At 31.2% G+C, this 18,086-nt stretch overlaps 1 protein-coding gene across 2 annotated transcripts in view; it reads right to left on the bottom strand.

The window, feature by feature from the left end:
- Positions 1–18,086, bottom strand: part of LOC100164469 (lachesin-like) — a 235,666-nt gene that overhangs the window by 51,570 nt on the left and 166,010 nt on the right. For both annotated transcript variants that reach the window (XM_001943368.5, XM_008187244.3), the window contains exon 5: positions 4,145–4,273. In XM_001943368.5, coding sequence (XP_001943403.2) covers positions 4,145–4,273 — 129 coding nt within the window. The remainder of the gene's footprint in view (positions 1–4,144; positions 4,274–18,086) is intronic.

The following is an 18,086-nucleotide window of genomic DNA, read 5'->3' as shown; positions in this document are numbered from 1 at the left end:
ATCTAAGAAATTTATAGAAAAACAGGATAATTATTGAAATTACAGCGAGCACAGTATTATAACATTAATGTATAGATTACGAAAGAAAAAACATTTTGGATATATTGTAATTTTATCTTTAATTTAAGATATTGTAAAACAAAAATCATACGTAACATATTTTACCTACTATATTTTGTACAGTGCTGTCGTATATAATGCAGTGTACCTAAACGTCCTTAACTGTGAAAGTCGGTTTGGTATTTAAATTCAATTGTATTAGAACAGCGATATTAAAATAAAATTAAAAAATGTAATAATAATAATAAAAAAAACTACTTACGTATTGTTTAATAATAATATTATTATTATTAAATTTGACTACAACTAGGTATTATAAACAAGTAAGTAAAAATAAAAAAAGCAAATCATTGAATGAAGCAAAAATGTGCTCATAAAAATCGAGAAATACCACAATGTCCGTTCGACGGTACATTGCATTGCCCGGAAGTCCACTTTACCCGTGACGTAGGTATACCTCTTTCCTACACGATATAAACTCGTCGTTTACGCGTAAAATCTTTGTCGATAAGCGACGACTCGATCGCGGCAATCAAACATCCGGAAGATAAAATAACCTTATTAATTTATTGATTTAGACCTTCGTGCGATCCAACGACGACGTTTAGTAGCGTTGTACATAACACGAATAAAATGTCACACCATTTCGCCGTCGTCACCACTCTGACCGAAGATCCTTTTGTCGTGTGTGTGAAAATGTTTACTGAACGCTAGTCAAAAATATTGCACGCTTGTCATGGTCGAACGAGAAGAGACTATTGACAAGTGAATTATCATGTAATGTTGACGTGACGTGCGGTTTATGGCTTGGTGGCACTTATATATTTTATGCGATGGACCAGGTTTTTGGTCGTAGGTTTTATCGAAAACGCTGTTGACAATAACAAAGGTTATCGATACGCGTTCAATCGATTACGGGTGTAGGAAATGAATCGTCATAACTTTTTTCCGAGTTCCGAATTTATATCTGAATTGCATCAGTGAATTGATATTTATTTTTTTTATTTTTCTTAAAACAAATTAAACCGTTGTTTTGACATTCGATAAGGTTATATAGGGATGGGGGAAAAAACTTTATATTATTTTTAATGGGCCATTTTGACTTTTGAAAACCTATCTGAATTGTAAATTTCCAAAGGAAACGTTTTACTTGATTGCCTTGTCAAAAATGTGACTTTCTGCCAGCCACAGTTGTGTTAATATAAAAGAAAAGTGCTCAAAAAGTTTAACTGAAAAAAACTATATCCCTTCAATTCAAAGTAGAAATGTATGAATGCAATCACATGTATGTTGTTTGGGTACGTCTTTGATATACATATGATGAGATGGAACAAAGTAAATATATTATTATTGAAAAAATGTGGTACACAATACGATCTAATATTCCTAAGTACATTTTTTTTCTTGTCATCATATTTTTTCGAAACCCCCCCGAAACTTTTCTCCATGATGTGCCTATAAATAAAAAAAACAATTTTCGTCTAACAGACAATCAACACGTCATGTCAGTTATTACAAAATTGGAATAGCTGCTAATACGGTTGCTGCTCAGAAAATTAATCAAGTACAATCACTAATTCTGAGTAAGTCAAATTCCTTAGAATTGTTATCCATTGTGAAGCTTCTAACTACTAAAGTGGTGTTCAAACAATCGGTTTTTTTTTAATTAATCAACATGGTGTATAGTTTAGTTCTCATCGTCATTAACTTGAACAGCATCCTTACGCATGAAATCCGTACCTAATAATTTATTACAAAAATTTAATTTAGAAATATTAAAACCTGCAATTTTAATTGCATTTGTGTCGTATTTATTTTTTGATCGAACAAATATCAGTTGGTGGCTTAGTGCTATAATAAAAACTCACAAGTAACTACATAAGAAAGTTTGATTTAGAAATAATTATTAGAACGCTTCATGTTTTTAATTTCAAAACTTAAATACCAAACAGAATGAAGACTGGAAAGTTTCGATGAATATGGCTACCGAAGTTTGAACAACGTCGGTACCTAATCGATTTTACGAGTTATGTGTTTCTTTCTTTGGCTTAGTTATATTTTTCCAAGTACCTGCAGTTTTCAATAATAAACGTGAATTGTTTCTATTTCTTTTTTCTTTAACTCGTTTCTCATTTTCAATTCATTCTTGTGGCGATTCGCACGAGAGTTTTTAAGGAATAACTATTATACCGTTTTATCAATTAACTAAACGTAGGTGTTCTTCAAACGTCAAATTATCGTAGTCGATCATTGACATTACTTATAAAATAATATGTAGTCACTTAATAGTCCAACAGTGTCAATAACTATTAAAATAACTATATAATATTATGTTATCAATGGTTAAGTGTCTATAATGTCATGATTAGGTCTAGGGACTTCTAGGAGTTAGCATGTTTTTAAATAATCATTAAAAACATAGTTAAGTAATATAGAAATTTGTTTTATAGCAATGCGAGTTTATATTTAAAATGTATAGTTGCATATTTAGCATATTTGACCATTTTTCATTTATCTAAAATTAGTGTTTGTTTTCCTCGCCATCACTCGTATTGTTACTTATTGGTATACGATATGCGTGATTTACTAAAAATCAATGTAATAAGAGAAAAAATCGGAAAAGAAAATTATCAATTATTTGTTAATATTATACAAGATTTTTATTATAAATATAAATTTAAAAATTTGAAAATACATATAATGTAGGTATTAAAAGAAAAAGGTTTTATTCAATATGACGTAATAGGTTTTTTTTTAAACTCATATTTTTATTGCATATTTATAGGTAGTGATTCTGTAGGGCATAAGTGCACGCATGTTTTAAGGTTTTAAAGAGCCTAGCCCTAGTCATGGTGATAATACATTGTTGTTTCGACATGTGTTCATCTAACGCTTTATCGGGATCCGCCACGACCTACACACTAATCGAATTTTCAAAACAGCCATAAACATCGTCGTGCCCTAAACAGTAAGTATAACGAATAAAATACAGTTAATTGGCGCGCACGAACCATTTTAAAATAAAATACTGACTGCAATATATACGCTTTGGACCGCAATACCACTACCTATTGGGATCTATTTTTTCTACATGAAAGCCGATTTTCCGTGCTCGATTCGAGTTCTCTTTTTATTACACGACTGCGGTTTACCGTACACAATAACGATAACATTAGACCACTTTTCGATTTAATCCGCTCGTACCCGACCCACCGACCAATTCTGTTCACTGGTTCCTTTACCTACGTGCTTTTATCGACGTTTATACCTTGACATTACGTGTTTGTTTCGTTCCACGCACACACACACAAATCAAATCAATATTTAGTATTTACCTTATTGGCCGTCGTTTAACCGTTGTCGAACAATATAATTGTATACGATTATAATATTATACCTAATAATCCGGACGACACGCGACGTGATGAAACCGAGCAAAACGCGATCATTTAAATACCGTCGGACGAGTACACACATAATAATATTATAATACACAAATTAGGTTGTATGGAAAACGTCTCATAGGAAATTGCGACGAAACCTTCGAAATGTGTTTTATGTGGTGACAATAATAATAATACCATTGCAGTCGGCGGGTTCGGGTGTTTGACGCGATGAATAATTTTGAGCTCGCATTGTTTGAGAACAATAATCTTACATTAATCTATAATAGGTAAAACCATAGACCTTTTACTCATAGACCGGCCCTCTTCACGTTTTCGCCGTGTCATGATAGGTGGCGCTTTCGGTTACTGAGTTACTCTGATACGGTGAAAAAATAATCGTCATAATATTATCACGTAGTGTTTTTGAGTGTTTTCACACGTTTTTATAATACTGTTATACAGTTAAGTTATTTTTAATACTTCGAATGCATGATTTTATGGTAGCACTGATCCATAAATGGGCTGCATCACTGCGCTATGTCAGCTTGCGACTATCAATGTATTTAGTATAGGATGGGCCGGTCTATGAGTAAAAGGTCTCTGGGTAAAACAAAATATACTGTACCAGGTCGATGTACTACCTATGACTATTATTGGTGTTATTATTTATTTTAGAAATTTAATATTGCAATACTCACAGTAAACGCTCAGCGTTATCCTCTTGCTGACTGCGGGTGGTATACCGTTGCTGGCTATGCAGAAGTAAACGCCGGTCTGTCTTCTGTCAAGCCGCCAAAGTTTCAGGTCGTTACCGATATACGAATTGTCTGCCAACAAGACAACAACAATAACAGTAATAATAATAATAATAATAATAATAATAATAATGATAATAATAATAATAATGACATCCGTTTACCACAGCGGTAGTAGTATTGGCGGTATAGTACGCCACCACACATACCACCACCACCACCAAAGAGTATATACTTTTCCTCGCCCGCAATACTACGATCTCTTTGCTGTCGTACCGCGCATGGATGACAGTCTTCCCACCGTCCTCCCGACAAACCCTTGTGCTCCCGGCGACGTTTTTACGAGCCGAATCTCTTGGGAACCATTTGCGCTGGAGGAGAGGACCTTTCCCTTTTTATTTTTGCTTTTTGGTTTTGACATGTTTAAGTGCACGCCGGTATTTTATACACCGCAAGGCCAGCGGTCAAAGACAGACGCAAAATTCAAGCTCCGAGGTAAAAAATAACAAAAAATTATCTCCGACAAAGGCCGCTCGGAAAAAGCCAAAACTAACTAGTCTGTAATTCGTCCAAAAATCGTTTCCAATGTGTTTTATTTGTAATCAAGGTAGTACTACAATAATAATTCATCGACCATACGTCGTTTTGTTATTATTCGATATTTTTTTCTTTATTTTCTTAGACTTTTAATTTTTACACATCATTTTTACATGATATTATGCGATGAAAACATTTTTATCTTTTAAACTAATCAATTCGACCAGAAATGAAATGTATCCGTTCGTACGACTTATACTCCTATCCGCGAATTTTAGATAATATCCATTTCACTATAGGTACTGTTTTAGAATAAAGAATCGCCTGCAAGCGTATACGATGAGGATGTATACGATGTATACGAAGGTTGTAAGCGTATACGATGTTCCTGCAGGAACAGGATTAATAGCAGGCTGCTTACGGTTAGTGGTTAAAAATATGAACGAAACATGTGTATAAATATATAGTATAGGAGAGCTGATTGCATTAAATAGTATTTTGTTAAATAAAAATATTTTACAACATACGGCTCGAAGCCGAAGCGTGCAGATGTGAACATAATGGCTTACATTTAGTATAGTCTATGATTCCAACACGAATATTGATGCAATTGAAAAAAGTAAACTTAGAATTTGATTAATGTAATACATTTAAAAATAGAGTATACTTATGGTGGATATGAGATGTACGGTGACGTCAGCCCGTCAGCGAAGTTTTGAGTTAAGTGCATGGAGTAAAAATTATATTAAAAATGTTAAATTGGCAGTTTATTGTTTAAATGGTCTGTTTAATTTCAGAATTTTTTATTTTAGAAGTGTCCTAATACGTGAGCAACCGAAGCTGACAAATCATAAATATAATGTAGGTGGTTGTTTTTATTTTTTGAATTAACAATCAATTTTGTGCAATTATATTATTTCAATTTTTAAGTAAATACAAGAATCTATTGTTATGTTTTATAAGAAAAATGAAAGCAATGAGTTTCTGTTTGACTCGTGGCTTTGTTCTAGACATTTTAATTACAGGATTTGCTGTAGTGCGTACCAGAGATGCTATTGTAAATTTTATACGTTATTTTATATTTATATTGTGTAAAGATAAACTTAAATATAAGCACATAAAATAACTATTCAGTCATAATAGCTGAATCAACATAACAATATATTCATTATATTTTAGAATATTAATAATTCTAATCGGCTTACACGAGTGCATAGATTATACCCAGTAAATATAAAAACGTCTGTGATTGATATACCTATGATTTTTATTATTACGACTCGTATCAAATAGGATTGTTTCATGTCTGTGATTTTTTTTAAAATTAATTTTTACCACGATTCAAAAGTTTAAGCCGGCGATGAAACGTGCGTTCAATTGTGTTTTGTTATGAGACTTAATATTTAATAGCGGAGTAAAATTGAATTGATTTTTTTTATGAAAACCAACGAGAGAGCACTATATTATAATGCAATTGTGACGCTGAAGACCGTAATTCCTTCCGTTTCTACAAATAAAAAAAACCATGTTAATTCAGAACGCGCAGGAAAAGCGCACTCGTGATAAGTTTTCCGCCAATGTTACGACAGAGCATTACAATTAAAGTCTCGGCGGTTGCAGTGGCGTAGGTATATACGGCGCGCTACTCAAAGCGACTTAAACGTACATAAAAATGTCCAAAGTTAACTTTTAAACGTAGTTTTATGGAGCCGCGCGCGAAGGTGAAATTTTAATATACTCACATGGTTGAGAGTTTTTAGAGCCGAAAGACATCAACCGTTGTTATCTATCACGCACTTACCGTCGGCTCCTTGGTATATAAAACCACGCGAGCGGAAACCGTATATACGAGTAGATTTAGAAACTTTTACAAAGGGCCACAATAACAGTTTCGCACTACTTCCTCTGTGTTCGCTCGAAAAACCACTCGACGGTTGTAAACTAATATCGCGCATGCGCGCATCACGTCATATTATAATGTACACTCGGCAGTCTGTTTTTTCGTATAAACATATTATACGTGGACTTGGCCGTAAGACGACCGATTTCGGCATATTTTTATTACTGCGATACGTATAGGTATAGACGATAATATAAATGGCGACCGGCCGTTTTTCACTCGTGACGTAACAAAAAGCGAGGCAGAAGTCGAGGTGAAAAAAAAAATATAACTTTTGATAATTTTGTCGAGGTGAACGCTGCAGGTTTTAGACGAACGCGTTGGGAAACATTTCGACTTTTCGTTTTTGGGGGACTTTTTAACGATACATAATACGGGTAAAACAAAAACGGCTTTATATCGATTATAAAGACTTACTTCTGCATAAAAAAATGTCTCTAAAATATTTTAATATTGCTATTGATATTATACCTGTGATAATATAGGTGATGTTTGTCACGAAATACCTAATCATATAGGGCCAAAATAACAGTTTCGCACTATGTCCTCTGTGTTCGCTCGAAAAACTATTCGACGGTTGTAAACTAATATCGCGCATGCGCGTATCACTTCATATTATAATGTATACTCGGCAGTCTGTTTTTTGTATTATCAGGCTTTGGCCGTAAGACGACCGATTTCGGCATATTTTTATTATTGCGATATGTATAGGTGGTAGTCGATAATATAAATGGCGATCGGCCGTTTTTCACTTAACAAAAAGCGAGGTATCCCGCAGAAGTTTAGGTGAAAAAAATGTATAACTTTTGATAATTTTGTCGAGGTGAACGCTGTGGGTTTTTGATGAACGCGTTTATCTCGACGACAAACTTGGTTTTCGCCTTTCCGGGGACTTTTTAACGATGCATAATATGGGTAAAATAAAAACGGCTTTATATCGATTATAAAGACTTACTTCTGCATAAAAAAACTCGTGTAAAAAAAATGTCTCTGAAATATGTTAATATTGATATTATACCTTTGATATAGGTGATTTTTGTAACGAAAAACCTATAATCATTTATATTATCGATAATCGTTAACGGTACATACTACTATATAATAAATAATAAAATACATATTATATTGCGCAGATTGTTGCTTATCTCGATAGATAGTATAGCTTAGTGCTGCTAACCTTCCTCGCCGGGCCATGAACGTTATTATACGGCTTTAGCCCGAAGTCATCGGTGGTCTAATGTGCAGGCGAGTGAAACTACAAAAGATTCGTATGTCAGATAATCGGTGAGGGGGGGGAGGGTATAGGAGTCTGTTATTTTTGTATATAATAATATAATATAATACCCTCATAGAGAATATAATATTGTCATATCGAAAACATTGTTTTACAGCGAACCGGTGCCGCCGGGAACACAACGGTATTAAACAAGAATTTCGTCGAAAAGTTTTCGCATTTATTTCGTCGCGTTTATTGACGTCACGCTCGGCTCAGTGATTTGTACGATTGTGAAAAAAAAACGAACAAACACAGCACGGTTAAGTGGCCGAAATGTATTCCAATAACTCCTCCGCCGCCGCCGCCACTGCCGTTTGGGATTTGTTTGAATTTTTGATTTGTTTCGTTCCGCCAAGGTGGAATAATAATAATAATAATAATAATAAAGAAAGTAAACCCGGCACGACGTCTGTGGCGGTGGCGTCTCATTCCGCGATAATACTACCTATAAAATATCTCGTACAAGTTTTCCTTTTCTGTGCCTCCCGCTAAAACATTAAATAAAACTTACAAATAGCGTACGTAATTTAAATGAATCTCTAGAATCGCCGCCGAGAAATGCGCAAAGTAAAAAGTTTAAAACTATAATAATTGTGGCGTAAAGTTCTGACGTCTGCCGCGTGTTGGTTTGTGTGTACTTACTCAAAATGTAATTGTAGACCTCGACGACGACTTGAGCGCGTAACAGGTAACGGGACTTGGGCGTAAATTCACTTAGGAGGTGCAATATTTTTTACTATTATTTTTGTTGTTTCTGTTTTGTCGTTTCCATTCGTGTTGAACCCGTTCCTCGGTGGAGTTTAATGTCCGTCTTGTAACGTTCGTACACGGAAAAGTCCCATAATAGCCGATTTTCAGGGTAGCACGTGTGTTTAAACAACCGTTTTAACGTGTTGACCTTCACTAATCATCTTTTTTTTTTTTAGATTGTTCATTGGATTTAATTAAATAAAATGTGACACAAGACCATCACTGATTTTGCGAGGTAAAAATTTGAAAGTTTACCTACCTAATAATATTATTAGCTAGGTATTCGAATCGCAAGTGGAACTGAAGCAATTAAATTGCATGATGAGAATATTTTGAAAACTGTTTTAAAAATCCACGGTAATGCATAGTAAAACATTTATTCGAAATAAATGCAGAGAGGCTTGACGAAAGAACACTTGGGGATAATAATTGATACTGATCCTTCAAATAGTGTGATTTATATTCACTTAAAATATCCTCAGGAGATCATTTTAGTTGAATATTAGAATACGAAACATAAGTTATTATAACGAATAATTGAGCATATTTTTTTGTATATAAATTAATAAATAAATATTATAATAGTGCACTATGGATCATATTTTAAAATTTTAAACGAAATGGAAGTAAATATTAGTTTTGATGCAATTTGGATGACAGGATGACAACATTTATAATAAATATTTTCCATTTAAATTTTAAATATTTTATATTGAAATATATTTAAAAATGAATAATTGTGTTGAGTTGTGCTTCAAAAATTCAACCCATTTCTCTTGTAAAATGTGAGCATATCAGTTAAATGTAATAATATTTTATCAAATATATCTTAAAAATGAGTAATAATTTTCAGAAACAATTAATTGTATTTTTTTTCTTACATTATTCGTGATGGATTAACAATAACCGTAATCTTGTAATTAACGATCTGAATCAACATCGTTCATAAAAGTCAAACAAACAACATAATTAAGCCTCGTTAAACACAAACAAAAACTTTAATCAGGGATGGGCAGTATTTAAAACAAAGTATTTCATATATATTTTGTATTTTGTAATTCAAATAGATTTTAACCGAACAGTTTTTTTTTAAAAATAAAATGCGTTTTCGTGTTTTTTTTAGGCATAGCTTTAATGTTATCTACAATGGACATATTAATTTTAAAACGTAATTAACCTAAATCGGATTATATTATGTATTATATTGTGATGGGCAGTCTGTCGCATCATTGAACACATAAATAGTATATTAAAATACGGAACGTGTAAACTTGTGTACTTTACATGTTTTTTTTTAAATTTTTTTTCCTTAATCGCTTGTAAAATAAATGCTATTTTATAAATAATTAAACCTTTTGAAACGAATATATTAAACAGAAAAACTCCATAACATATTTAACTAGGGAAAATATTACATTTCCGAATTTATTTGTTTGTTACTGATGATTTGGTTTTAGTAAAAATAACGATCTAATTGAATTTATTTTTATACATAAACGCCTATCAATCAAAATCAAACGTTATTTAAATCGAAAAATATGGAATTTAAAATGAGATATGGTTTGCAATAACCCCGTAGATATTATGGGCAAGAAGTACCTAACCATGAAATATGCACTAAAAATCACAAAATAATATGTGAAATCTTGGAAAAAAAACTTAGCAAGGTAATAAAATACATTTACTGCAATTATGTATATGGGTTAAACGGTAGTGTTGAAAGGTAATAAAAAATAAAAAGTATGCGTAAAATAATATTAAAATTGTATGTATATTATGAACAAAATATACCATGGTATATAAATCTCAGAAAAATAGATAAATAGATAAATAACTTTATAAAAAGAATATAATATTTTTGAACAATTCATGCGAAATAAACTTTTTATATTAAAATATCATACTTCAGCAATATACTTACTATAATATATAGGTACCTATTACATTTAGTCGAATACATATTTTTTCTGAAATATGCGATAGAAATGTATTTGTACATATTAATTATAATGAATGGTTTGAATCAAATTTCTATCTCACTAATTTCGAATCCAGAATGAAATTCATCTATGTGGATTATATTTTAAAAAAAATCACGAAAAACGTAAGTTGCAGTTTCAAAATGTTTTATTTGATATCTCTGTTACTTGCAGTCGTATGTGTAGTGTCTGCGGCGTGTGTGTTGCACCACTCAAAGGCCGTAAGTTAGTATAATACTGCGACGACCCATGTGCGATTGTGCTGCACCTGAATTTTTTCAATGGGTTAACGGAAACTTATGATTTCGCTATACGAATTTTTTGCTGACAAAGGCTTGATGACTCACTCGAGCAGGAATTTTAAGAATTGGGCAAAAAAATTCACGTGCAATTATTGTTTACGTAATCATTTAATTTCGAGGACATATTATTATGTGGATTAACAGACGGCCCAGCGTGTTTTTAAAACACATAACGCAGTTTCTTTTGAGTTATATTTTCAAACGTTATAATATTATATATCAGCAATTCAACACAAACCTTGTGGAAATGGAAAAAAATAAAAGAACGCGAAATGCCATTTTCACTATTGTTGTGCGAATATGCCGAGGACTTAAAAAACAATGGGACACTGATGTAGTTATATCATTTCAACGTCATCAGAATATATTTCACGGTCAACACTTTACAAAAAAAAAAAAAACATTATTTTTATTATTCATTTGTGGGGTTTGACTTGTTTTGTTCAACTGAATGTTAGCTTTGATAAAATAATTTACACTAAGGAACGTTAACAAGCTGTCATATAAAAAAAAAAAAACATTTTATTCCGACCGATGCAATGTTTGTCGAAAAGGGATAATTGGACAATAACGTTAGATGTTGGTACTTAAATATTTTATTGGCGTGGTCTTATGAATACTCTATATTTCATAATTTTAGTGGCTATGAGTAGGACGTAGCAGATAATCTCACGTGTAGAATTTATCTGAATTAATTGTACCTATAAAAAAATATCCGTAACCGTACGATGAATAAAATAAGCATTTATAAAGAATATATTCATATCCAATGTAATATCACATAATCTGATAATAAAGTATTAAAATATTCTTTAAACTAAAAACTAGTGAGCACATTCACTTTCCAACGAAATTGTATTTACTATGACTTATGAAAAATATAGTCATTACTCATTATTACATTTTTGTATATTATTTATGATGGTATCAAAATCTAACCTAAGATTTAGTAATTTGTCATTAATCAGTGATCGTACTAAAAAGAGGATTGTGTGATCAAACCGTTCAATCAGTTTTGAAACCATGACAAATATTAGGATTATGAGTTTTTCAAAAAAAAAAAAAAAAAAAATAGGTAGGGTTTGATTTTACAAATCGATTAGATACAATAAGAATTAATATTCTCAAACACAACGATTAAACTTACTTGAATATTAAAACACTAATATTTTACTTAAATGTAATGTTTCGATTAATTATTATAGAATTTTATTTATAAAAAAAGTCTACATAAAATAATTGTATAATATGTAACATTTGTATGATTAATATTACTTCAACGTGCTTCAAAAATATATTCAATAACCATAATATCAGTGTAACATAATATAGGTATATTTTTATAATAGTGTTTACTGATACGGTTGCTTTTTTAAGTATAGTATTTAAATATATATGATAAAAGAAATGTCGTAGAAATATGTGCGTACATCAATTTATTTTTATTGTTATTAAATATAATTTAAGATTTTGCATATAGACGAGTGACGAGTAAATATTCAGGAAAAGTTGTATAAACTTTATCCAGCAATATGAAGAAATTATGAGCATTGTTTACGGAACTATTATATACATACTGCTGTGTATAGCTTCCAAACTGATATAAACTTGAATAATTTACTTCGAAGAATTCAAATGTGGTACTATTTTTTATAGTGTAACATAAACCATGAATTTCTACGAGAACAATAATTAATGTCGAGAAATATCTAAAATGTAAGACTCATGTCTAAGAAATTTTATAACTTTGATAGGTATATATATTTATCTGTAATTATTATTTAATAGCTATTGATTATTATATTTACTATAGATTTAAAAGTGATGTTTTTATGAATTATTCAAAAAAGTTATCCACTAATCGAAAAAGAAGTAAAATCGTAATACAAATTAAAGACAATAATTTATGCTCCTGAACTAATCATTATAAAATCACTTTTAATTTATCAATCTATATATTTATATGTTAAAACTTACAGGTAGTGTTAACAATTTGATACTATAGCTTCATAATTTTAATATTATCAATATATTTCAGGTATAATGTTACGTTTTAAAATTGCATCCGTTTCTGTTATTCATTTTGATTCTGTAAATAATTAGTGACGTCATAGTGCCACACTGGCATCAGAGAGTGTTACTCTAGTTAATGTTGATAGAAGCCAAATGGCTCAAGTGTTTTAATAAAGAATAAACAATTCTATAGACATGGTTATAATTATGGTTCTTTACCACAATTATGATATATTAGTTTGGTGTGTTTATCCATTGCATTTATATCTCTGGATTAGGTGTCAGGCTTGTACAAATAATTTAGGGAAAGTTCTAGCCAGATACTCAGATTTCAAAGGAAGTGGTCGAGACTAACGGTTATAACAATATGTTCTAGTAAAAAAAAATGTTATACTAATGTGTGCATTTGTGAATTTTCCGTTGTTTTGTGCAACTTAAAATTCCTCGTATGCACTCAAGTATAAATAAATAATTCTTTGTTTTTTATTAATGATATTTTTGTTATTATATCATAATAAGGTAATATTTTATCTGTTTTTATTATTTTGTTACCTATGTATATTAAGTTTAATGGGTACAGTACCTATAACCTATTTGATGCAATATTATTAATTAACTTAATCATATTTTTTATGATACCATCTAAAAGATATTCGATGGGTACATACTGTTACGTTTGTTGTTAACATTATAATCGTCATTTTAATATTATTAATAATGGGACATGTTAACATATTATACAGTACAATCAATTTCTAAATTAAAATTGTTAACAATGTTAGTAGAAATTCGATGAAATGGTAAGAAATAATGTTAGAACATTTTTAGCAAACTTATATTGGTATGAAATCTTTACTATTTTTTATTTTGGTCAAATAACTCAACTCAGAATCATTGTTCCGAATTATTTGTAGTTGATTTAAAATTGTATTTTACATATTATTATAATTCTGCCTGACTATTTTACCCCGAATTATCGTATTTCACTTAAAAAAAAAAAAATAATATTTGCATTATGAAAAGAAATAAACGAGTTATGTTTTTTGGTATAATTATATCCCAAGACGTTACTAGAATATATCATATTCTGTGTGTATAAACTCGCGGTGATTAACCGAACAGATGTTTAATGTGGTTAGTGTAATGCAAAACAAACACAAAAAAAAAAAACTACGGAGAACTAAAATGACATGGCTAATTACAACGTTTTACGGCGGTGAAACAATTGTTAAATGGGAGACGGGTAACAGTCGGGTGAATAATACGTTAGAAAATATAAGGGAAATGTTCCTGACAAAAGTTTTAAACATCATAAATAACAGTTAAGTATAAAAGTTTACTAGGTAATATTATGTTCTGGCATAAACCACCTCTAATATATATATAAAAAAAAAAAATACGCGACCAAGTGGGTCACCGCGTGTGTTGTTGCTACCTACGCGAACGGATTGGTCAGTCGGAGTGGTTTGATTTTAAAAACAAAATGCATAAAAGTGACGAACCGTCGCTATCAGAATAAGTTAATCCTTAATTGAAGTGAGGTTTAAAATTAAAATACCACACACGTACGTTTACGAATTTAAGAACTAATTATTTTCTATTGGTGTGTAATAAATATTTAAATTTTACAACGTTCAACCGTGTAATTATAATATTACGCATTAATTAATGACTTTTTAGTACAAATTATTTGACCATTATCATATTTCGTATGTTAAGATAACAACAACTATGCTTTGACAAACAATGCTAATGAACAAAATCTGTTTGTATTGTATATAGAGGTAATTTTTACGAAATTCAAAATTAGTAAAAATCTTCGTAATTTTAGTGTTTAGACGTGTATGACATGCATCACTCTTCTTGCATTTACCTATATAATTTTTTTGTGTATCGTAAAATATTGTTATTATATCATATTCCAATAATTGTACATGCGTTATGTATATATTGTTTACGATGAGTATTGGTTGATTTTTATTTAAGTAAATACACTACGATCTTATAATTAAAAAAATATGCCAAAAAATATGAATATTTAAAATTAACAATAACCTTGTGATATCGTACAAACATTAAAAACTGAAATAAGAATAAGATTCTGTTTTTTAACGTATAAAAAAGTCAATGAATATATGATGATTCCACAAGGGGGGGGGAGGATAAACGACAAGTGGACTGTACTCAAAATGTTTATTGCTCTTCTCCGTACATCCTATTTGACAGGACATGTCTGGGATAAACCTATATTATATAATGCAACGAAATACATTTTTTGATTTATACCGTTTGTAATGCTACCGAGAGCACATATTTAAATTGTTACATAATTCTATTATTGAAATCAATGTTTGTAGAAAAACAGTTACGTAGAAGAGAGGAGTTTTGAGTCCGGACGAACACAGGCGGTGACCTAGCAAGAATATTCGTTTACTGATTTCGATGCATCCGGTTATAGAAATATTATTGTCTCGCCACAACAGCTTCCGATCGGATCGTTTTTCGGACGGATGTGATCTCGACGGAGTGGGAATCTAGTAGTATATAATATTATTGTATAGTCTACGGAAAATCGTGTTTGATGATTTGGAAAATAATCGTTTTGCATAAACAACCTACGGTCATAATATAGGTACCTAATTTGATTTCGGTAAATAACCTTGTAAATTTACATCAATTTTCCAAGAATTTTCCCGGTGTTTATATATCTTTTATTCGTCCTTTTTAGTGGGAAACACTGTCTTAGTAGTAAAGGATTAGTGGTTGTGTAATAGTAGCCTCCAGAAGATTTGTTTAAAAAAAAGTAAAATGTATGCATAATATACATGTATAGGCGGTGTGCGTGATTTGTGTGATTTGGAAGTTCTGTTAAAAGTTTAATATAATGTTTTACTTTTACTTCCCAGCAATCATAAATGTTAGCTATGCCACGTATAGCATTAGGTATGAGTATACTATTGGATTTAAATGGACGTTGCGAAAATAATAAAATAAAATATTACAAATAAATTGTTAAATAATATACGTCACACTTAATGTTTGCTCGTTAGCTATTCGTTATCAGTCACCGGATATAATATTATGTGAGCAACGCCATATCTATGGTTTTCATCGTTTCGTCAACTACATACATAGTACTGAGATCAAAGTAACTATCGGTCGACATTTTCCCGGGATAATTTCGTATATTACTTATTAGAAATTTAGGGCTTACACATTTCAAACGATATTTTATGATATTAAAAATGTGGTGAAAATAGCAGACCCGGTTATAATTGTAATCAACTGCGAGAAATTTTTTCTCGACAGGATTTAGATCCGATATCATCCTAATGTTGGATTTCTTCATCTATACTTTGTATTAAGAGAGAGAGAGAGAGAGAGAGAGAGAGAGAGAGAGAGAGAGAGAGAGAGAGAGAGAGAGAGAGAGAGAGAGAGAGAGAGAGAGAGAGAGAGAGAGTGAGAGAGAGAGAGAGAGAGAGAGAAGACTAACGTCAAGGATGTGAATAAAAATGTCGTCTAACACTCCATACTTACTAGATATTATGACACTTTTAGTATGGACTGCATTAAACACCGTCCATCACGTACACTTATTGAGCGCTTTTACTGAAATTAAATTGGGTACTTTAGATATGTCTACCGCTTATAGTTTCTCATCGCGTATTAGAAGTCGTCCAACACTCGTCTGGAAATCGAGCGATTCAATGTTCGTTTTGGAGCTGTGTTTTTCCGAATTCCGGTGGATCTTATTATTATATAATGCGATAGCAATAATATCATTCCACACTTTTCGAAAACACGCACGCGTCTCTCTAGAGTCGTCCGGTGAAAATAATTTAAAATCAAATCTCATCGTCGTCGATGCTCGTTGCGTGGAAAGTAAAGGATTTTTTTATGTTTCCTAGAAGGTCCGCGGCAAACAAAGTATTTAAGTACATCCCCGAAAAAACCAACAAATCCTACGCGGCTCGCGTGCGTCATACTTTCGTTGCACGTTTTAAGGTCCCGGCGAACACGCGCTTGAACGTTACGCGAAGGAACCAGTCACGTTTTACGCATAAATAATAACGTCAAAGTATTTAATAATATGCACGTGCTCTGCTGATACATACTCAATAAACTCTGAAACACAGAAAACGAGACGCTGTATACGGGGTGCGTTTTAATGGAGTAATCGAGAGGGGTGGTTCTATTTTTCTCCAAAAACGAGATACCGTTTTCCTCCACTGTTCATTTTTTTCCAAAAAACATGTTGGTTTCCATTTTCCTCTACATTATTTTCGACCAAAATTATGTCTATTTTCCTCCGATATTTTAGCCAGTGTTGTAGTATTACGTTCCGTATTATAAATATAGAGTAAGGCTAGGATCACACTTTGCGCTTATCGTTTACCTAGTTAAACGTCGTGGAACAATCGACAATACAATTATTAAAACAGATACATTTTAGATTCTGAGTGAAACGATGAATGTATTGATTTTACAATGATGTGTGTTTTTTTTTATTTTTTATTTTTTTTTGTGTCTGTGTACACGATAAGTAGTCGAAATAATGCTTCTATTTTCAACTTCAGTATCTTGTTCGATTGGAAAGTGAATATCGTTGGTGCATTGGGGAGATCAAAATTTAAATTTCCCAGTAATTTTCAAAAGCGCCAAGAAAAACCAAAGAAAAATTAAGGAAAAACCGGAATTTTTACGCAAAATCAATTTTTCACAAAATTGAATTTGGATTTTGGTGCAACTTTAAAAAAAATCACCGTAGATACGTGAAATTTTGACTGAATGTTTAAATTAGCATTTTCTATACACCATAACATTTTCAAAATATTTTGACTTATTTTGAGCTCTTTACGGACATTGTAAGTTTTCATTTTTTTTTCTAAAAATATCAATAAAATTTTATTTGTTGATTAAAAAAGCTTGAAAATTTAATAAAAGACTCCTAGTATATTGTTTCAAAAGCAGATGAAAAATATTGAAAATCCTTAGTCACAGTTTTTTTTTATAAGCATTTAAAGTTCAAAAATTGACAAAATATGGAAAAATCACGAACATTAGCAAAATATTTTGAGTTAAGAATTCGTAAAATTTTTTCTTTTTAAATTTAAGATTTTAAAATGTA

This window comes from Acyrthosiphon pisum, chromosome A3 (assembly GCF_005508785.2).
Source record: "Acyrthosiphon pisum isolate AL4f chromosome A3, pea_aphid_22Mar2018_4r6ur, whole genome shotgun sequence".
NCBI classification, from domain to species: domain Eukaryota; kingdom Metazoa; phylum Arthropoda; class Insecta; order Hemiptera; family Aphididae; genus Acyrthosiphon; species Acyrthosiphon pisum.
The sequence above is the reverse complement of the archived record's forward strand: the minus strand, read 5'-3'. Positions and strand labels throughout refer to the sequence as shown.